The 22303-nt window shown below is 41.9% G+C and overlaps 1 protein-coding gene and 1 pseudogene across 27 annotated transcripts in view; both read right to left on the bottom strand.

Moving 5' to 3' along the window:
* Nucleotides 1-18677, bottom strand: part of CPNE1 (copine 1) — a 39516-nt gene extending 20839 nt beyond the window's left edge. For 4 of the 27 annotated variants that reach the window (XM_063633676.1, XM_063633679.1, XM_063633666.1 and 1 more), the window contains exon 1: nt 18523-18647. Coding sequence is in view for 5 of the 27 variants with exons in the window: in XM_063633648.1 (XP_063489718.1) it covers nt 6959-8753 (1795 nt within the window). In the remaining 22 variants the exon portion in view is untranslated. Of the gene's footprint in view, nt 1-6958; nt 8776-12638; nt 12724-18480 lie in introns of all 27 variants that reach the window. The other 23 variants (XR_008654653.2, XM_063633648.1, XM_063633650.1 and 20 more) reach the window with 19 other exon arrangements.
* On the bottom strand, nt 787-885 carry LOC129474986 (uncharacterized; annotated as a pseudogene).
* Nucleotides 18678-22303: the final 3626 nt, after the last annotated feature.

Genomic DNA, 22303 nt, shown 5'->3' with positions numbered 1-22303 from the left:
CTATGAATGAACTACTCCCACCCATTAGGAGGCTGAGGCTAGAGACAGCAGTGAAGGGGCTTCAGTCTGAGAGTTTTAAGTCCTGGTTACGAGCAGATTTACTATATAAGCAAGCAAAGGGAGGAAATGAACAGCAGCAGAATGGAGGGAATGAACCATCAAGTAGCCCATTTGAATACAGTACAGCACATTCCTAAAATGAGTTAAATTCACTCAACACCTTTGACTGTTCATACTGAATTATGTTCTCTTGCTGGTCATTGCTCCATAACAAAATAGTCATCTCTCCCTACCATGAAATGGCAAGCCATTAATTAAGCAAAATGACTTGAAACTAGTAAGTTACTAAGGTCAATATCCAGATGTCTGGAACAACTGTGGAGCCAATTCCAATGCTCAGCTGTGCCATTTACCACTTCTCTATGACATTTGCTGAGTCTCTATGCCCTAACCTTTAACATTTTAATTAAAAAAAATAGAACCGGGCGTGGTGGCTCACGCCTATAATCTCAGCGCTTTGGAAGGCTGAGGTCGGTGGATCACCTGAGGTCAGGAGTTTGAGACCAGCCTGGCCAACATGGTGAAACCCCGTCTCTACTAAAAATACAAAAAAATTAGCTGGGCACGGTGGCAGGTGCCCACAATCCCAGCTACTCGGGAGGCTGAGGCAGGAGAATCGCTTGAACCCGGGAGGTGGAGGTTGCAGTGAGCTGAGATTGTGCCATCGCGCTCCAGCCTGGGGGACAAGCGTGAGACTTTGTCTCCAAAAAAAAAAAAAAAAAAAAAAAAAAAAAAGAGCGCTTCACAAATTGCGTGTCATCCTTGTGCAGGGGCCATGCTAATCTTCTCTGTTTAATTTTTAATATGTGCTGCTGAAGCAAGCACACCTTAAACATTTTCACTGGAAGGAGGTCCGTGGGGCTAGTGACAGAATTCAAGGGATTTGGTTGTGATTTTTCCCAGCACTCTTTCCTGCCCTTAGACTTTTAGAGTGCTGCCCTTCTGTCCCTGGGTCTGAAATGTTTATGTCAGGTGGCTTTTTTCTCCTTCTGGACTCCAGCGATAGAGCAACATGTAGAGGAGCATGCCACCGTGGCTGCTCACTGCTAGTTACGTTGATCCAGAAAAGGAGTCATACTCTAGGATGCTTTTGAGACTCTAACACAAAGCAGCCAAAGCACCAAGAATAAACCCAAGAACAGCATGGTAAAGAATTACCATTTACCAGCTGGGCACGGTGGCTCACGCCTGTAATCCCAGCACTTTGGGAGGCTGAGGTGGGCATATCACGAGATCAGGAGGTGGGGACCATGCTGGCCAACATGGCAAAACCCCGTCTCTACTAAAAATACAAAAAAAAAAAAAAAAAACTTAGCTGGGCATGGTGGCGCACACCTGTAGTCTCAGCTACTGAGAGGCTGAGGCAGAAGAATCACTTGAACCCAGGAGGTGGAGGTTGCAGTGAGCTGAGATCGCACCACTGCACTCCAGCCTGGGCGACAGATAGAGACTCCGTCTCAAAAAAAAAAAAAAAGAATCACCATTTACCTGAGCAGGAGATGAACTTGCTTATGTTGTTGAATAGAGGGGTTTTCCCAGAAAAGTCACTATAACATCAGAGAATTGTGCTACTACCAGAGTACACTCTTTCCAGAACATTTCACAAGTCAAAATGATCAGATTCTATACTAAAAAGATGAGACTGAAATAAAGCTATTTTTAATAAAAAAAGGAAAGCTGTAAGTTTAGATTCTACCATACCCCGTAAAAGCTCTACTTTTGGGAGATTAGTGATGATGCACATAGTTGATAAACTATTTCTTGCTGTAAAACACTGGAAAGCAGGTAACAATGAATTACATAACTGATCTCTCCTGAACAAGAAAAGGAGACATATTATCACACAGTCCACCCCTTTCAGATGGTAAAAGCCATTCTGGATATCTGTAGGCAGCTGATTTCACTCAGTGATTTGTCCACTGCTTAGTCAAATCCTGATTATTTAATAATGGCTCAGCTACTACCTGGAATTATGTATGTCTAGACCCCTCTAAAACACACTGGGTATCCAAATTCTAATACAAGCTAAACTCTTTCAAGATAAAGTTTTCAACATTTAAGGGCTTTGTTTGCCAACACATCATACACATAAAATTCTGAAAAGCTGGATACTATGGACTTGAACTAGAATCAAGTTTCCTCCCTGCTGTTCCAAGTATCCTCTTCTCTTGACACTTCAGCATTAGCAGGCAAGGATAAGCAACAATTTTTACCTCTCCAAGATTACCAAATCTACCTTTCCAAAGGCACAAAATATCTTCAGGTTTAAAAACAAAACAAAACAAAAACCCTGACAGGATAATATTATAGCTCAGTGAAGTACTTTTGTGCAGTTAAAGCATTAAAAGCATCAGCCTGTTTTATTTTTTGACAAGTTTATTGAACAGTATTCAAGACTTCATCTTTATAAACAAAAACCTCTGCTGAGTGATGCCAAGGCAGTATTTGCTGGCAATGTTGTGGCCATATTGGCAACAAGCCATTTTATTGTGTTTGGTTTCTAAAGTCTGGACTATTATAGAACTGCCAGTAAAACAATTTAAATGTGGCAATTTTGAAAGGGTGGAAAATAATTTTTAAAGTGACCACTTCCAGAAATTCTTTCCAAAAGATTTGACTAGCAGCAATTTTACATTTTCTTTACTCACTTCCCGAGTGTTCTTAAAATTGATGAGATTTTACACTTGGCCCATACCTGTACACAACCACAGACTCCAGTAAAAGGGAGCTGGAGTTTAAGGCTTTCACGCATCCTTGTTTTTATGCAAGGTTGACTATTTCCACCTAAAAATGTAATGTTTGCTTACTTCCATACAGTCCTAGATTTTCATCCAGTGGGTTAAGACTAGCCTTAACTACATTGAATACTACTATCTGAAATTTTAAATAAAGTTTCCTAATCGAATTTTCATTGTTGATGCTTTGACAACTTGGAGTACAAAGCTAGGAACTACATTTCACTTAACACTGTTTCATTTTTTAAAAAGCCACTAATAATAATTATACATCCAAACTACTGTGTAAACACAGAACACACCTCCAAATTATGCTTGTGAACTAAATGTTTCACTAAAGTTCAGAAAAGTTTACAAATTTGCTTATTCATGACATACATTTGTAGATTTCTCTAATCCTTTAAATCAAAAGAAAAATGAACACCAATAAAAAAAAATCAGAAGGGAGAGGAAAAAAAAATTAAATCTAATGGAAAATATTCTCTTCCATTAATGTCAGAATCACCAAAAACAGACAATAAAATTTACACATAAAATTGAAAATATCATGATAGTGTTTACAAATGCACACAACTTTGAGCAAAGCTTTACAAATCCTTCATACCATACAAAGCAAATGAGAAAATAATGTCAATTGATTTCTACCCCAAACCTAGTTCTTAGGAGAAAATTCGCAGGAAGAGAGGTATGAGTAGTTTCACACAATACATTTTCAAGAATTTTTTAAAAACCGAAACTCCAATGCCCAGAACAAGATAAACAGTATCCTTAGCAGTTAGCACTGTTAATAAGTCTCAGATACACAAAAATCAAGTTCCAGAGGGCAAAGCATTTAATTACAGTCCACAACGAGCACTGTTGTGATTCATATAAAACACAGTTCTCTCCAATTTCTACACAAACCGCTCTTTTCTTAATTTATTTAATTAGATGAACAATGAAATCATTTTCCTTTTCAGCATTTATCTAAGATGTAGAAATAACAAAGTAGTTGCAATAAAGTGTATGAAATATTTAATAAGAATGTACGAACATATAACCAAAATAAATTGTGAAAAAAGATAAAAGACTTTCATCTTCAAACAACCCATTTTTCTAAAATGAAAATAGCTTTCCAATGGGGAAAATATCTGTGGTTGAAATACAACTCTCAAGCAGTGCTGAAGTTTTTTGCATTGTCTTTGGAATGAGAAATGATTACTTAACATTAACTTAAATTAAACAGCATATACAAACGTTATATTGCTTTTGAAATTGAGGAGGCAGTATCTAGTGATCTGTCAAAGCAAATTTGTATTCATGAATTATCAAAAGACCCACAACATAGTCACCTCTTGAGTCTAAACAATCCTTCCCTTAAACAAAAATCCTGTACTGTCAATCCTCTAAGATTGTAGTGATAAAAAGCCTTTTCAAATCTTATCAAATCAAACTGTTGCCACTCTTAAATCTAAATTACACAGCCACTGTATTTCAGTGTTCCACTGACTCACAACACCAAAAAGGCACTGTATATATATATATATATTTTAACAGGAAATACTTATTTTAAAAGACTGACCCCTTTGTAAGTACACTAATTTGTAAGAAATGTTGGGGATGTTTCAAACGAAGACAAAGGGGCCATGTAAAAGATAAAATTTGGTTTTCATGATCTCTCATCTATCTCTCCTTCTGTATTGTTTATAATATAATGTGACACATTTTTAGAGCACTGACTAGGGAAAGTAACCATAATTAGAGCCTTTTATGACAGTGAGAAAATTTGTTTTTCGTATCATCTCACCTATCTCCCCTTCCATATTGTTTATGTGACACATCTTCAGAGCACTGACTAGGGAAATCATAATTAGAGCCTTGTAAGGCAAGTGTTTTCATGACAAGGACACTTACCAACCAGAACTCATGTGGTCCTCCTGCCTTAGTGTCCTGAATACCAAAGAAAAGAGTATGAAAGGGTCAAGAATCTCAATTTTCTCCCCTCTGGCAGCTGCACTTGTATTCTGTATGAAGAGTTTTAGTAAACAGGCTCCTGATCAAACAACTATGCCAAAAAGCCTCCAAATAACAGGACTAACACGTTTCAATCTATGAACCAGCATACGGATCTTTTATTCTATACTACTACTGCTAACAAAGATAATTTCAACTTCAGTTTGAAAAACCTAGATATGACACTCTCTTATGAATGGGCCCCTCTTTGTTTAAAGGCCAAAATTTCACATAAATCGGGACAGGAGGAAATTGATACTACAATTAGTCCATCATGAAAAGGACTTCAAATCAAGTATCTTAAACACATTATTAAAAGTGGTTTCTGGTTTTCGATACCATCCAAACAACATGAACAATTTTTAAACTGACTAACCTAAATCGTGGCGGTCAAACCAAAAAGGCTCTGGTAGATAAAGGACTCCATAGTTTATTTTTATGGCAAAAGTCTTATTCCACACAGTTTTAAGTGTGACATTAGAAATCAAAGTTTGAGGTTATAGCACAAACGAAGTGTGGACTTTTATATTTAGGGAAAAAAACCAACAAAACAGTTCTGCTCATTTACAGATTAGTCAATTAGACAAACAAAGCAACTTCTGAAGCAGGACTGTCTATACAGCAAGGACCCTTAAGAAGCAATAAAGGTACATACAATGAATCTGTATACAGAAATTTTATTCAATTTTAAAAGAAAATGAGGACTTTAGACAAAGCTTTACCCTATAACAAAGCAAATCTGTCCAGCTTTAAACCAAATTCTGAGAGTAGCCAACTTCTATTTTCAGCAGCTGGCAAGAGCACCCTCAATGAGTTCTACTGACATTTCTATTTTCTTCAACCCATATGGTACAAAACAAAACCAATCTAGACTCCTTGATAGCTTTATGTGGTCATTTGAGTTTTACAAATGGTTTCTCTAATGGTATGCCAAAATCATTTATGTGTTCTCTCCAGATAGATTTACTGTAACATACAGCAATGTTTATCCTGGTGAGTGAGTCTTCTGTAAACAGTCAACCAATGCTCTATGTTATGGAAACCAAGCTATATGCAATTGAAACAATCCACAGGTTCTAACCTGGAAATACTAGGAAAACAATCTGGATGCATTAATCACAGCAATATGAAGATCTACCCTATAAAGAATGATGTGAATGGCTACCCTAATACAAGTTTTACTTTTCTTGAACCTATAGGCCTGTCATTTAAGTCAATGACAGCAGCTGTGGCTTCATCCCGAGACTCAAAGGCCACCATGGCTTCACCTGTGGGCATACCTTTTTCATTGTATTTTAAACACACTGAGCCTGGGATTACTTGATAGCCATAAAAGAAATCTAAAATCTCATCAATAGACACAGTAAAGGGCATGTTCTGCACTTTAATTACTGTCGGTCCTGGTTTTCCAGAACCAGATGCAAAGCCGGGGGGACCACCAATATGGATTGGGCCAGGGCCAGGGCCAGGGCCAGGGCCAGGGCCAGGCCCAAAAGCTGGTGGCCCACCCAAATGCCCAGGGGCACTTCCAAGACCAGGAGGGCCACTTCCAAAACCCGGGGGACCGCCTAAGCTACCAGGGCCATTTCCAAAATTCTGAGGGCCCCCTCCAAATCCCGATGGCCCACTTAAATTGTTTGGTCCACCTCCAAATCCCGGAACATCCAGTCCTAGACCAGGCAAACCACTGTTTCCAACTGAAGGCATACCAGGCCTAGCATCACCAAAGGCCCCGCCTCCTAATCCTGGAGGAGGGATTGGTGGCCCAAAGGCATTTGATCCACCGAAATTACCAGGAAAGTTAAATGGAGGCCCATTGTTGGCTTCCTTTGATCCTACAGTCAGGAAGGCATGCTCTTCACCTCCTGCACTAGGTATTCCTGCACTGGGCATTCCCACACCAGGCAGTCCTGCACTGGTTATTGCTGAACCAGGCAGTCCTGTGCTGGGCAGGCCCGCACCGGGAAGTCCTGCACTGGGCAGTCCCACACCGGGCAATCCCGCATTGGGCATTCCTGGAACTGCAGGATTACCTGGCACAGGCATCTTTAATCCCTTTTTTCCTTGGGCAGGGGGATTTTTCTCAATCTCTCTCATATCTTCTAGGGTAACTACATGAACAAAAGCTTCTCTCCCATTAAGTTTTTTACGGTGTAAGCGTTCAGACTTACGTGCATCATCTTCATTTTTAAACTGAACCAATGCCTGTCCTAGACCTTGCCCATTGTTATCAACAAGAACATGTACAGCATTTTCATCCACTGGGATTCCTTCTAGGAACTGAAGAACATCCATCTTTGTAATGCTGAATGGAATATTTGTTATGTGGGCACAGACTTTGGCAGAGTTGACATCCCCCTCTGGATTTAGTATCATTTCCCTCTGGTCATAGCTGAAGTTCTGCAGTCTTTTTCGAATCATATCTATCTTTTCTAGCATACCTTTCTTAGTAATTGGATGAACTTGAATAAAGCGATTGCCCATGTACTGTTTATGACGACACAGAGCAGCCTTATAGTCAGCCTCATTTCTGAACTCTACAAAGCCTTCGCCAGTTGCTTTCCCATTGGGTCCATAAGCTATATAAATACTATCTTCCACAATATCCAGCTTTTTAAAAAAATCAATGACATGTTTGTTTTCTGCTTCAAATGGTAGCCCTTTCAAGTAAACACAAAAACCAGCCTCATGTGGTGATCTTGACCTTGATCTTTTCTGCCCACTGGGCGATTTTGACCTGGGAAGTGTCTGAGGAGGGGGATGAGTTTGTCCAGAAGGTCCCATATTTTGCTTAAAAGTGATATGGCCTCCAGCAGCTACCCACTGTCTTTCTGTGGCAGGGCTAACTTCCACATAGCGTTGAATCATCAGCATTCTGTTTCGTTTCAAAGCTTCAAATGTATCTTGAGGGGAGAGAAACTTAACCAATCCATTCCCATTATTTCGACCTACATGATCTTTCAACAAATGCACTGCATCAACACGGAGCCCATGGAAAAAATCTCTGACATCATTTTCCATTGCAGAAAAGGGCATTCCATGCACACTGACATACAGATCATCAGGGTTGATGGGGAGTGGCTTCACACTGCTCTGAGAGTTCATCTGGATAGGGTTAACAGGATTCAATGGACCAAGAAACATAGGATTCAGGTTATTGTTCAAATTAATAGGTGCTCCAGAGCCATTCATTCCAGCAGGTAGAGGTGCCACAGGTGGCGGATTCAAGGGCGGCATGCCCGACATGGGTGGCAGTGGGGTCATGGGTGGCACAGAAGGAACTGGGGGAATCGGGGGCACAGGAGGCACAGGAGGCAATGTAGGTACTGGAGGAGGAACTGGAATTGGGGGAATGGATGGCATTGGTGGCAGAGATGGCATCGCTGGAATTGGAGGAATTGGTGGCGGCGGGACTGTGTTCATTGGAGAGGCTGTGCTTGGAACGGTTGAGCTAAACGTTGGACTCCCAAAGGAAGCCCCCATATTTGGAGGAGCTGTTCCTACGCTGGCTGTGGAAAATGTCTGTATGTTTTTGTTGCTTTCATGAACAGAAGTGGTGGCAGTAACTACACTGGGTGAAGGATTATTAAAGTTGGATACTGTTGTGGGCAAGTTTACCCTGCTACTCATTCCTGAGCTAGGTGGTGGTCCTGATCTACTGGCATTTGCTGGTGGTATATCTAAGTTGGCAGTTTCAAAACGCCTACGACTCAGTTCAATCATATTCTGCATTTCCGTTTTACTACTCAACAATAGTGTTACTTTTGACCCTTTAATTGTACCACCTGTGCGCATCATACCAAGCCTTGCATCTTCATCAGTGGCAAAAACGATGAAAGCCTCACCCAGTTCACCCCCTACAATATGCACGCCCCCATCAGGAATGGTCAATCCAGAGAAGAAGTGGCGAATGTCCATGGTCCCCGCCACAATTGGGAGACCTTGCAAACGGATGACCACAGCCATGCTGCGCTGAAACCACACACACCTGCAGATGAGAAAAGGCAACGGCCAGGTCAGACTCCTGTTTATCACACCAAGTTTTTAGCTACAAGAATGACCAGCTACCATATTAGGCCCTCAAATATTCCCTCACACTATCACAGGCAATGTCTTTAATTTAGATATTCTAAAAACTGAACATTACGTGCCATTTACAATGTAAAATGTAGACAATTTCAACTTCCAGAAGGCATTAATTTTGGAAACAGTTCAGTCCCAAGACTCAAAAAGTTCAAGAAAAAATAACTGTAGGACAGTAAAATACATACACATCATTCAGACCACTAATCATTCAGTAAGATTTAAAAGAAATGTGTAAGTCAAATCAGGAAACAAAGTTTAACAATCTATAGGGAAAAAACATGCAAAGAATTTATCAAAGTTAGTATTTAAAACTGGCTTAGCATCTTCCCTATATACTTGATAATTTCATAGAATTATCAAGTGTGATTTTATAGAGCTCAGCCTCAAAATCCAACAGAAGCAAAAAACTAGAATACTAATGAACTGTAAATAATACTTAAGACTAAAAGTAGCTTCAAGTCTTAAATAAGAACTGGTTCCATTATTTTATTCATCCTAAAACTTTTCAATCTGCCTTATAGATTACAAAAAATTACATATGGAATTATTTATTATAAACAAGGTTAAGACATACTAAGAAGCCAAAAGAACTACTGAATAGGACAGCCAAAATCTGAGTTACCTTGATTCATTACCCCCAAAAGTAGAACCTGGTTATAGTCCCATTCACTGTGACTATTTTAATTAAAACTCAGGTCCAATGACTCATAACCAAATCCTCTATTTAATAAAATTTTTTAAAGTATTATTTTCCCCTAGGAGAGAGCTGACAATAAAAATATTTTTTGTTTTTGTTTTAGAACCAGAGTGTGAATTACTCGGTGGTTGTTACAGTCTTGGACCTACACAACTCCTGTAGGATCTCTGTGATCTCCTTAGATCATGCCTGTTTTGACATAATCAAAAAAGAAATGTTCCCCTCAAATTTCAGTATTTCAGTTCTAAAGGCTTCTAAGAGCAAATCCAAGGGCAGCCCTTTGGAAAGTGACACAAATCGAATTATTGGGACTGGGAAACATACTACTTTGAAATTAAGGTGGTCAACAACATAGAGTGTTTTCCAACCCATCTGAAAAGTCAACTTTTATTTATTTATTTATTTTGAGACAGAGTTTCGTTCTTGTAGCCCAGGCTGGAGTGCAATGGCATGATCTCGGCTCATGGCAACCTCCACCTCCCGGGTTCAAGTAATTCTCCTGCCTCAGCCTCCCGAGTAGCTGGGATTACAGGCATGAGCCATCATGCCTGGCTAATTGTTTGTATTCAGGAGAGATGGGACTTCACCTGACCTCAGGTAATCCACCCTCCTCAGTCTTCCAAAGTGCTGGGATTACAGGCGTGAGCCACTGCGCCCCGCCTGAAAAGTCAACTTTTAAATATAAGCCCATAAAATCAGCTCATGACCCTCAGAAAGGTTATAAATTAATGAAGAGATTTGGTTTTATCACTTCTCAAGAACATTACAAGGGGCAAGATTTTCTACTATATGCTCTAAGAATTCTCTAACTTCAATATCAAATATTATATAAATACTAATTCAATGCAACAAAATCTGTAATTATATCTCAATATTACGACTGCTTTATACAAACAAGAAACAAACTGCTTGGCTTTGACAATTTTCTCACAGACACATACACAAAAATAAAAAGCCACCTTCAAATTTAATCCAGAAAAATGGACTAGCAAACAGAAATGCTTTTTGTGAGGCCATTATAAAGCACTAGAAATTTGGGAAGGGTGGGGAAGCTTTTCATTTACAAACTTAAAGAGTCAACAAGAAAAATTAACGCTAAAAAACATCACACCAACAGTCTCTTTTCTCATTTACTATTTAGCAGCCTATAAGGAGGTTCATCAAGCAGTTTCCAAGTCATTAAATCAAATTCACATTCCTTGCTCAATGTAGAATATGTGGCTATATGCAAAATGTGATAGCATTTCCTGTTCAACTTCAAAAAGTGGTTAATCACTTTGTATAGGGGAAACATCATGGGCAATCCAGGTACTCAAAACAACTTGAGAGAGAGAGAGAGACTAGTTTGCACTGGGACAATCAAACAGGAACTTGATATAGTTCCAAGAACACAAAAATTAAACACAGGGCTAAAGTGACATACACAGTTAAGTCTTCAAGCCATCTTCTGTTAAGAGCAGGGATTTACTGAAAGTTTGTACAAGATGGCCGGGCGTGGTGGCTCATGCCTGTAATCCCAGCACTTTGGGAGGCCGAGGCAGGTGGATCACCTGAGGTCGGGAGTTCGAGACCAGCCTGACCAACATGGAGAAACCCCGTCTCTACCAAAAAATACAAAAAAATTAGCCGGGCATGGTGGTGCATGCCTGTAATCTCAGCTACTTCGGAGGCTGAGGCAGGAGAATCGCTTGAACCCGGGAGGCGGAAGTTGCGGTGAGCCAAGATTGCGCCATTGCACTCCAGCCTGGGCAACAAGAGCGAAACTCGGTCTCAAAAAAAAGAAAGTTTGTACAAGGTACACATGAGAATATGCTATTGAAAATCTGCCTCAGATTACCAGCTGGAAAGGGCTGAATATTAAACCAAAGTGGAATACAAGATTTATTCATAAAGCCATCTGATGAGGAAAATTGTTTCTAGCTTCCAAAAAATATGAAGTAATATCTGCAGCCAGGTGCGGTGGCTCACACCTGTAATCCCAGCACTTTGGGAGGCTGAGGCGGGTGGATCACCCAAGGTCAGGAGTTCAAGACCAGCCTGGCCAACATAGTGAAACCCTGTCTCTACTAAAAATACAAAAAATTAGCTGGGCATGGTGGCAGGCACCTGTAATCCCAGCTACTAGGGAGGCTGAGGCAGAAGAATCACTTGAACCCGGGAGGCGGAGATCGCGCCATTGCACTCCAGCCTGGGCAACAAGAGCGAAACTCTGTCACAAAATAAATAAATAGATAAAACAAAAATTTAAAAAAATTTAAAAAAGTATCTGCTGTTCTTGTTACTAAGTAACTGTTTGACAGCGAAGTCATTTCAACCTAACTTGGGCCTATCTTAGTTACTTAAACAAGAGGGTTAGAATCCACTTGCTAAGGTTCCATTTAAAGTCTAAAATTTGTACTCTAAAACATGTGACCCAATATCTATACTTAAACTTTTAGGAAATATAAATAAACATATCAATAACAAGCATCTGTATTTGTAATTAGTCTAAAATGCTACTAAGGAATAAAACTTACTGCCTATCAGGAAAATCGCAAGATAAATAGATCCATATAAATGAAATTGACCCCCAAAGGAACAACTACTCAAAGCACCATCTACCCCACCCCCATCCCTCAGATAAACTTGTAAAAAACCACACCAGCCTGGGCAGTGGCTCATGCCTGTAATCCCGGCACTTTGGGAGGCCAAGGCAGGTGGATCACAAGGTCAGGAGTTCAAGACCAGCCTGGCCAAGAGGATAAAACCCCATCTCTACTAAAAATACAAAAAAATTAGCCAGGTGTGGTGGCAGGCGCCTGTAATCCCAGCTACTCGGGAGGCTGAGGCAGAGAAGTGCTTGAACCTGGGAGGCGGAGGCTGCAGTGAGCCGAGATGGCACCACTGCAATCCAGCCTGGGCAACAGAGTCTAGCCTGGGCAACAGAAAAAGACTCTGTCTCAAAACAAAAAACAAGCAAACAAAAACACACACACACAATATAGTTGCTACACATATTTTCATATTTCTTAATAAGCTATCTCATTTTATTTTGTATAAAAACGAACTCTCTATTCAAAATCTCTTACCTGATAAAACAAGAGATGTATTTTCTTAACAAGAAGTAGAGGCCAAGTCAATCCTGTGGGCAACCAATTAAAACCAACTTTTAGACTGCAATAGAGAATAAACGGAGGCAAAAATCAATGCAGGAAACACAAAACAACACGCACAGGCCACACTGTACATTACGAAGGCGAGTCTGAAACCACCAGAGTACTTCATTAGAATGCATATCAAAAAAAAAAAAAAAAAAAAAAGGAAAGACACCATAACAAAATCCCGCACATGCTTTTTGGTTGGTATTGCTTTCAAATTTGAGTATCTCAAAATATTTATATATTTACATACATCAAGAGTGTCATAACTTAGCCCAATAACGAATCCATTGAAAATTAAAACAGTCATAAAGCTCAGCTTCACAGCTAATTGCTTTGATCACTTTATAATTAAACCAGTCCAGAAAACTCCGTAACACAAGTCTATTTCCCCAGGTTCTCACCAAATTTGTGATGAAAAGGCACAAGTTCGCACAATAACAATTCTTGGACAACTTAAGATAGCAATTCAAGGGTACTCAATGGAAATTACTGCAATTATTCTTTCAATATATTTTATTTTGCATAAAATAGCATCCAACATCACAAAACAAACGAAGTATGAGTTCTTGCTATAAGGACTAATTCCACTGGAGCTCAAAATATTAACAAAATATTAAGGGAAAGTGTTTTTTCCTCTGACACCACAACACTTCTCAAAAACTTGTAAAATTAAAAAAAAATTAAATAAATAAAAAATTTAAAAACACCCTAAAAATGCCTGACATATTAAGAGTATATCCCAAAATAAAAACAGGTCACTCATCTTTCACTGTCATTTCTTCCAAACTGGTGAAGTTATTAACAAGTCACAAGCATATATGACCAAATGCCTAGACAACTATATTCAAAGGTCATTTTTTACTTCTTTTTTTCCAAAGGTCATGTTTTAATTCAGAGAGAGAAGAAATTTGCCACTGTTCAGTATTAAGATTACCTATGACTACTTTTCCAAATGACGCTCATCTTAAATTAGTATCTTCCACGACCAAAATACAACTAATGACCTTAATATTCATCACCAAAAAGTAAAACATATTTCAAAAATGCTGTGTGATTTTCTAAAGGACAAACTATTCATCTTCTAGTCAACTACTCAAGTTGCTAAAGAACAATGAAATTGTTTTGCCACAAAAAGCTATGCAAATATGTAATCAACACACTCAAAAGCCTAGGGCATTGTATTAATCTTTTACATGTTGTAGAAATCTAGCCTAATTAAGTCTTTTTTTTTTTTTTTTTTTTTTTGATACAGGGTCTCGCTCTGTCGCCCAGGCTAGAGTGCAGGGGCGCAATCTAGGCTCATTAGGCTCATTGCAACCTCCGCCTCCCTGGGTTCAAGCTATTCTCATGCCTCAGCCTCTGGAGTAGCTGGGACTACAGGCGTGCACCACCACCTGCAGCTTATTTTTGTATTTTTAGTAGAGACAGGGGTTTCACTATGTTACCCAGGCTGGTCTCGAACTCCTCACCTCAAGTGATCCACCCGCATCAGCCTCCCAAAGTGCTGAGATTACAGGTGTGAGCCACCACGCCTGGCCTCGCCTAACTAAGTCTAAGGAGTTTTAAAATTCTTCATTTAAAAGCCGTATCTAGTAGTTTAACAGGTCACAAAGGGAAATGTGAAACAGAAAAAAACCTGCTTCAAGTAAAGGAACGAGCAAGAGCATGAAGTACTGCAATATTTATATACAGGTTTGACTCCAGCAGCCACGTAACAGGGTAACTTTCTAGTTTCTAGAACTTGTAATAAACATCTGATCCCTACTGGAGATTCCAATTCAAAAGGTCAGGTATGGGGCCAGGGCATATGCCTGAATATAAGGTAAGAAGGTTCCTCTCAGCCTCTTCCCTTGCAAACTCAAAAGATACCGTATGTCCATCTTGAGAAGGACAAATCTGGGGTCAGCCAGTTAAGCTCAAAGGGAACTCACCAGGTCTACTCTCAAAAATTTCTAAAAGGTTACCAGAAATTACCTTTAAAAGGAAGAAATTTCTCATTCCACAAGGCAAGGCTGAAAGGCCCAACTGAATTTGACAACTTAGTTCAAGTTTTATGTGTACAACTTAAAGCACAAAATCAGTCCAGATAGAAATTTATGATTCTCTTCTATTTCAGCAAAGGGGAACATATACCAAGGAAAAATATGCAGAAAGTTGATGCTACAAGTCAGAACTTCACAACCCTTGGTATTATACCTCTTCAAAAGGGAAAGGCAAATGGAAATAGAACTGAAATACTTTTGTGTTGACACCTCACTTTGTAAAAACCACAAGAATTTAATACAAGTGTCACTGTTTTCCAGGAAACTACTATTCCTGTATTCTAAATGTCAGCTAGCGACTGAATGCAGGATTTCAAAAATCCACGCCATTCACCTAAAGCTTTGCAGAACTTTAGAAGGATAAGACTAAAATAATAACTAAACAATAAAACATCTAAAATACATATTCTATCTATACATACAGCATAATGATAGGAAAGGAGAAAATGGGCCTGATTTGTCATTAAAGCTACTGATATACTTCAGAAGATCTAGAACAAGAAGCTGGCTTTAGTATGTTTTCCATTCATACTATTAGGAATTAGTCCTAACATAAAGGCTTGCTTCAACTTGACAAAATACCAGATGCATGCACAAATCACAAGTATCTGCTACAAAAACTTAACATATTATGACAAGACAGACTTTCATATTTACTAGCCATTCTAATCACTTGGAATTTCAGAAAAAAATGTCTGACAACAAATCTCTTCATCAAGAAGTCAAGGCACAAACTAAAACGACTATTTTCACTCTTCATCTGGTAGTAAACATCCAAAAGTGAACTTTAACTTTGTTCAGTTATCACTCTTTAATCAACAAGAACCAGGATACAGCAGAGCTAGGTTCTTCAGATCCAAAAGAAACAATTAAACGCTCAAATGTTCACCTCAGAGATAAGCAACAGAGAACCAATCACAACGGGCACAATGCTAAAAACAGCATAATCACATTATAATAAACATTATGAAACAACCACAGTTTCAGCCACTTGATTTTGTTCCCCATTCCCAAATGGACCATATTTCAAAGTCTGGGATCATTCTTAATGAAAAAATTATTCTGACACTGATGGAGATGTATACTTTTTATAACGCATTACTCAATTTTTCCATTAACCTCCATTCCGTACTCAAAGGCAGCAAATCAGAAGACATTTCTAAATAAGATATTCCTCCTGTCAAAAATACTGTTATGTTTCAATCCCCCCAAATGCCAACAAAAATGTTGCTACCTTCATTTTCACTTCAGAGCAAAATTAGACTTCTAACCTAAACAACCACATTCACTCGATGTTTTTGGGTCTTAAAAGCTAGCTTTAAACTTAATTAAATTTTGTGCAAACCAAAAGGTATATGGGTGTGGTAGTAAAATCTGATAAAACTGTAGTTTAGATAAAATTATCTTTTCTGTTTAGTTGAAAACATTTAACAATATTCCTTTACTCCATGAACATTTACTATTAAGCACTTGTGGGCCAGACAAAAGATATAAAAGTGGACATCATCAGTCTCTGCATTTTAGGGAGGGACATCTAAAAGCATCTTTTGTGCAACCAACTACTGACACTTGGTTCTTCCTACAACATCTACAGAAGAAAACATACATTCAAACAATGACAGAGTGGCTCTCTGCAAAATGGAGTAAAAACTATCAACACTGTCACTGGATTCCAACACCTGGAACACACTGGCCCACAAAATCAAGTTTCACATCTAAAAATTGTACTAACAACTCCCAAACTCTCAATACTCAGTCATCAAAACATTTGACGTGTCAAAGAAGGTGAAAGAAGCCCAAAGAGTATTAGCATGTAACAATACGTTGCAAGTAACTACACAATTATTTCTAAAGCTTCACATTTTTCATCTAACAGATTTGAACATAAAGAAAATGAAAATTATACATTACAATCCATAAGCAATCAACATTTAATCGAGCATATATAAAAATGCATTCCCTGTTTCATTAAAAATCTGTCCAATAATATATACTAAACACATCTTCATTGTTTTGTATAAACACGCCAAACATTTCACTTTCTTCATAAATTACCATAACGTTATTTGAATCACCTGTAACAGTTCTTCCCAACTTTTTATATTCTTTGAAAATGTCTGCACACTTTCCACTAAATCCAGAAATCTTCCATTCTTATCAAAACTACCAAATTTCAAAAACAAGTACAACCAGTCTTGTATTGTAGTTCTATAATTTAAAAAACAAGGATTTCCCTATGTGTCCAGACTTGAGGGATTTTTCTCGACTGCAAATGCTCTGAGATGCATTAACAATATACACTAGTTAACAAGGTCCTAGACAATTCTTGTTGCTAAGACTGCATTTTGCAAAAATTACACCATTTCAAACCATTCAAGCAAGAAGCTCTAAAAGAAATACTGCAATCACAAGCCTAGCCTCTCCCTTCAACAAACCTTCAGTTGCCATCACTTTTTTTTTCCCAGTGGGTTATACTGACTCTATTCTTGAATAATATAAAACGGTCCCTACAAACTTCCTCAATTTATATTAGGTTATCTCTGAGAATCCTGGAGCCAAGGAGGGTTTTAGGGCCCAGAAATCTCTTAAAGTCTGCAATTCTCAGCATGACACCACGCAGATGAGTAAATAATGTTTAGCACTTAATACTGAGTAACCCTCACAAGAGCCCCTCAGATTTGTCACTATACAGCATACGTTGGAGGCACACAAAAAGCCCGTACGTTTACAACCTAGCAGCTAAGCCTGCTGCACTGGCGTCCATCCCCGTCACTAACCTGTAGATCCTCAAAGTCCCTCCCACCACCCAATTCACGTGGCTGCAAACTAATGCAGCCAAGCTTCAGAGAAACTCAATTAACTCTCCATCAAAAGCACCCACCCTCCGCAGCCCAACTGGATCTCGTCCTCCTGAAATGCCAGAGGATCCTCTCCCGAGAGAGCCGTGAAAGTGCTGCTCACAGCAGCCCCTTCCCTACTGGGGGACCAAGGCCTGGCATCTTACTATAATTCTCAGAGCCTCGGGAGGCGTACTCACCCCACCCCCTCATTTCCTAGCTTCAGACGCCGGCTTCTCAAAACTGCTACACCCTCGAGCAAAGCCGGCCCCCAGCAATGGACCTCGGAGGCATTTCACTGCAACCCCCTCCACCTTCAGGCCACGAAGGCGGCCGGTTGTGAGACTCCCTTTCTGAACTCACAGGAGTGTACCGACTACAGCTTCCTCCCCACAGGTGTGACCTGGGTCCCCTTTTGCTGGTAGGCCACAAGGGCCTCCTTTCCATTTCGGGTCGAGGGAGTATCCTCACTACGATTATCTCCCCACCTCCAGGCACAGAGATGTAGTTATAACCTCTGCTTCATTGGGGGAGACAAGAAATCCTCCGTACTCGGGATGTAGGCGTGTTTTTACTGCAGTCCCCGTTAGCTCGCAGGCCGCTGAGCCAGCCAGCTCTGGCCTGCCCCCTCTCAGACCACGGGGGCGTCCTCGCTATGGCCTCGTCCCCACTTCGGTACGCAGGCTCATCCTCTCTTGCGTCCTCTTTGCATCCTCTCAGATCTGAGAGGCCTAAGTGGCACCCCACTCCCCCTGCAGCCCTGCCTCGACCCTTTGTGTGGGGCGCTAGTTGCCGCGGGCTCGAAGGCCTCCGAAGGCCCCGCCCCGGGCCACCAAGGGGCACCACGAGCCCCGCACAGCCCCGCCCGTTCAGGGGCTGCGGGAGTCTTACCGGGGAAAGCTGCGCGGCACCAGAACCCAGACCCCGAATTACCCCCCGCGCGAGTGCCTCCGCCCCGCGGCCGACAGCCCCAGCCCGAACGGCTTCCCGGAGCCCAACGCAGCCACCACCTCCTTCGCCGCTTCACAAAATGGCCGTCGGCCCGCTCAGCGGCTCCGCGTTCCAGAAGGGGGCGGAACGGCGTGGTTGACGTCAAGGGGCCGCGCAAGCGCGCTGACGGTCTCGGGCGATGTCGCGGAAGTTACTGGGTTTTGTGCTAAGAGGGGGATATTCAGTCCCTGCTTGCGACTGTTTGCGCACAGGACCGACCTTGGGCTAGTGGCCCTGCCGGGTGGGCTGGGTATGAGTGTCCAGCTTGGCCCTTCACTGCAAGACTGTGCAAATTGCTTCACGTCTTCCAGTTTCCGCGGAAGGAGCAAAATGTGCTTACCTCTAAGTTTTTTCAGGATTAAATGGACCACAACGTGGTGGCTGGTTATTATATCCTGACAAAACAGCCAAAACCTGATTCTTTTTTCCCATTTAAGAGTTTATACGGGCCGGGCGCGGTGGCTCAAGCCTGTAATCCCAGCACTTTGGGAGGCCGAGGCGGGCGGATCACGAGGTCAGGAGATCGAAACCATCCTGGCTAACACAGTGAAACCCCATCTCTACTAAAAATACAAAAAATTAGCCGGACGTGTTGGCGGGCGCCTGTAGTCCCAGCTACTCGGGAGGCTGAGGCAGGAGAATGGCATGAACCCGGGAGGCGGAGCTTGCAGTGAGCCGAGATCGCGCCATTGCACTCCCGCCTGGGAGACAGAGCAAGACTCCGTCTCAAAAAAAAAAAAAAAAAAAAAAGAGTTTATACGGGCCGGGGGCCGGGCGCGGTGGCTCACGCCTGTAATCTCAGCACTTTGGGAGGCCGAGGCGGGCGGATCACGAGGTCGGGATATCGAGACCATCCTGGCTAACACGGTGAAACCCCGTCTCTTCTGAAAAATACAAAAAATTAGCCGGGCGTGGTGGCGGGCGCCTGTAGTCCCAGCTACTCGGGAGGCTGAGGCAGGAGAATCGCTTGAACCTGGTAGGTGGAGGTTGCAGTGAGCCCAGATGGCGCCATTGCACTCCACTGTGGATGACAAAAGCGAAACTTCGTCTCAGAAAAAAACAAGAGTTTTAATCTAGGGCAGGGCGCGGTGGCTCACGCCTGTAATCCCAGCATTTTGGGAAGCCGAGGCGGGCGAATTACCTGAGGTCAGGAGTTCAAGACCAGCATGGCCAACATGGCAAAACCTCGTCTCTACTAAAAATACAAACATTAGCTGGGCGTGGTGGCTGGCGCCTGTGGTCCCAGCTACCTGGGTGGCTGAGGCAGGAGAATCGTCTGAATCCGGGAGGTGGCGGTTGCAGTGAGCCAAGATAATGCCATAGCACTCCAGCCTAGGCAACAGAGCGAGATTCCGTCTCAAAAAAAAAAAAAAAAAAAAAAAAAATTCAATCCATCATGACCCCTCCACAGCTTCACTATGGTATTATTTTATTATAGAAAAAGCTATTCTCCGGCCGGGCGCGGTGGCTCACGCCTGTAATCCCAGCACTTTCGGAAGCCGAGGTGGGAGGATCACGAGGACAGGAGATGGAGACCACCAGGAGAGCGAGACTACATCTCTGGGAAAAAAAAAAAAGCTATTCTCAAGCTGCTTTGGTCCTAGCCCCCCGAACTTCATGCCCCTGCTAATTAAAAGCTGGATGTGCGCGGTGGCTCACGCCTGTAATCCCAGCACTTTGGGAGGCCGAGGCGGGCGGATCCCGAGGTCAGGAGATCGAGACCATGGTGAAACCCCGTCCCTACTAAAAATACAAAAAATTAGCCAGGCGTGGTGGCGGGCGCCTGTAGTCCCAGCTACTCGGAGAGGCTGAGGCAGGAGAATGGCGTGAACCCGGCAGACGGAGTTTGCAGTGAGCCGAGATCGCGCCACTGCACTCCAGCCTGGGCGACAGAGCGAGACTCCGTCTCAAAAAAAAAATAAAAATAAAAAAATAAAAGCTGGATGTGGTGGCTTAAGTCTGTAGTCCTATCTATTTGGGAGTTAGAGGCAGGATCCCTTGAGCCCAGGAGTCCGAGGCTGTAGTGAGCTATGATTGCACCACTGCACTTTAGCCCAGGTGACAAGAGCAAGACCCTATCACTTAAAAAAAAAGAAAAAAAAAAAGGGTTGAAATTATCACAATTCCAACAACCTTTTGGGATTTCTATGGCAGACTGGACTGGTGCTAGCCCAGTATGCCAAAAACAGCAAGTTGGAAAACCAGGCCACACTGTTAAACTAAACCTATGCTTTATAGGTTTTTATAGGTTTGCTCTGTGTAGGTAAAACATAGTCCATTAAAAACAAAACCTACTAAATGCAATGTAGCATCCAGGGTTGGATCCTGGAACAGAAAAAAGACATTAGGAAAACTGGCAAAAGCTGAATAAAATCTGAAGTTTAGGCCGGGCATAGTGCCTCACGCCTGTAATCCCAGCATTTTGGGAGGCCAAGAGGCAAGAGGATTGCTTCAAGACCAGCCTGAGCAACATAGGCCCAGTCTGTAGAAAAAATTTTTAAAATAACAATTTTACCCCATCTGGGAAGAAGTTAGGAGCGCCTCTGCCCGGCCGCCCTGTCTGGGAAGAAGTGAGGAGCGCCTCTGCCCGGCCGCCCCGTCTGGGAAGTGAGGAGCGCCTCTGCCCAACCGCCCCGTCTGGGAGGTCTACCACGGAGGCCAACCACGGAGGCCAGAAGCAATGTAGGGGCTGGACATGGTGGCTCACGCCTGTAGTCCCGGCGCTCTGGGAGGCCGAGGCGGGTTGATCACTTCAGGCTAGGAGTTCGAGACCAGCCTGGCCAACATGGCGAAACATATGAAAAATACAACAGACAAACCAACCAACCAACCCAGTGACAACAAAACAGGCCCACCCTGGAGTCATACTCTAATTTTTTCTAGTTTCCTCCCTTTCTGATCCTTTATCCCACTTTCTTTTTTTTTTTTTTTTTTTTTTTGAGACAGAGTCTCGCTCTGTCACCCAGGCTGGAGTGCAGTGGCACAATCTCGGCTCACTGCAAGCTCCGCCTCCTGGGTTCACGCCATTCTCCTGCCTCAGCCTCTCCGAGTAGCTGGGACTACAGGCGCCCGCCACCACGCCCGGCTAATTTTTTTGTATTTTTAGTAGAGACGGGGTTTCACCGTGGTCTCGATCTCCTGACCTCGTGATCCGCCCGCCTCGGCCTCCCAAAGTGCTGGGATTACAAGCGTGAGCCACCGCGCCCGGCCTATCCCACTTTCTTTTTCTTCCTCTTGGATTGAGTTATTATCATTGATCCATATAAAGTCCCTCTCTCATTTCTTTTCTTTAATTCCCACTCCCCATTTCTATTCCCCGTCTTCCCATGTGCAACCTTCCTAATATGTTTGATACGCATCTTTTTGTTTGTATGTATTTTTAGAAAATGTTTATTGTTTTGTGTGCAAAAAAATTAATAAAAAAATAATTTTAGAAAATCACGTTTCATTAATACTAATATACCGATGTTAACCTCTAAGTTTTGACAAATGTACCATAGTTTTCTTTTGTTGTTTTGTTTTTTTGAGACAGAGTCTCACTCTGTCGTCTAGGCTGGAGTGCAGTGGCACGATCTCAGCTCACTGCAACCTCCACCTCCCAGGTTCAAGCAATTCTCCTGCCTCAGTCTCCCGAGTAGCTGGGATTACAGGTGCGTGACACCACGCCCGGCTAATTTTTTGTATTTTTAGTAGAGACGGGGTTTCACCGTGTTAGCCAGGATGG

Source organism: Symphalangus syndactylus, chromosome 24 (genome assembly GCF_028878055.3).
Source record: "Symphalangus syndactylus isolate Jambi chromosome 24, NHGRI_mSymSyn1-v2.1_pri, whole genome shotgun sequence".
NCBI classification, from domain to species: domain Eukaryota; kingdom Metazoa; phylum Chordata; class Mammalia; order Primates; family Hylobatidae; genus Symphalangus; species Symphalangus syndactylus.
Note: the sequence above shows the minus strand (reverse complement) of the source record. Positions and strands in the feature narration are given on the sequence as shown.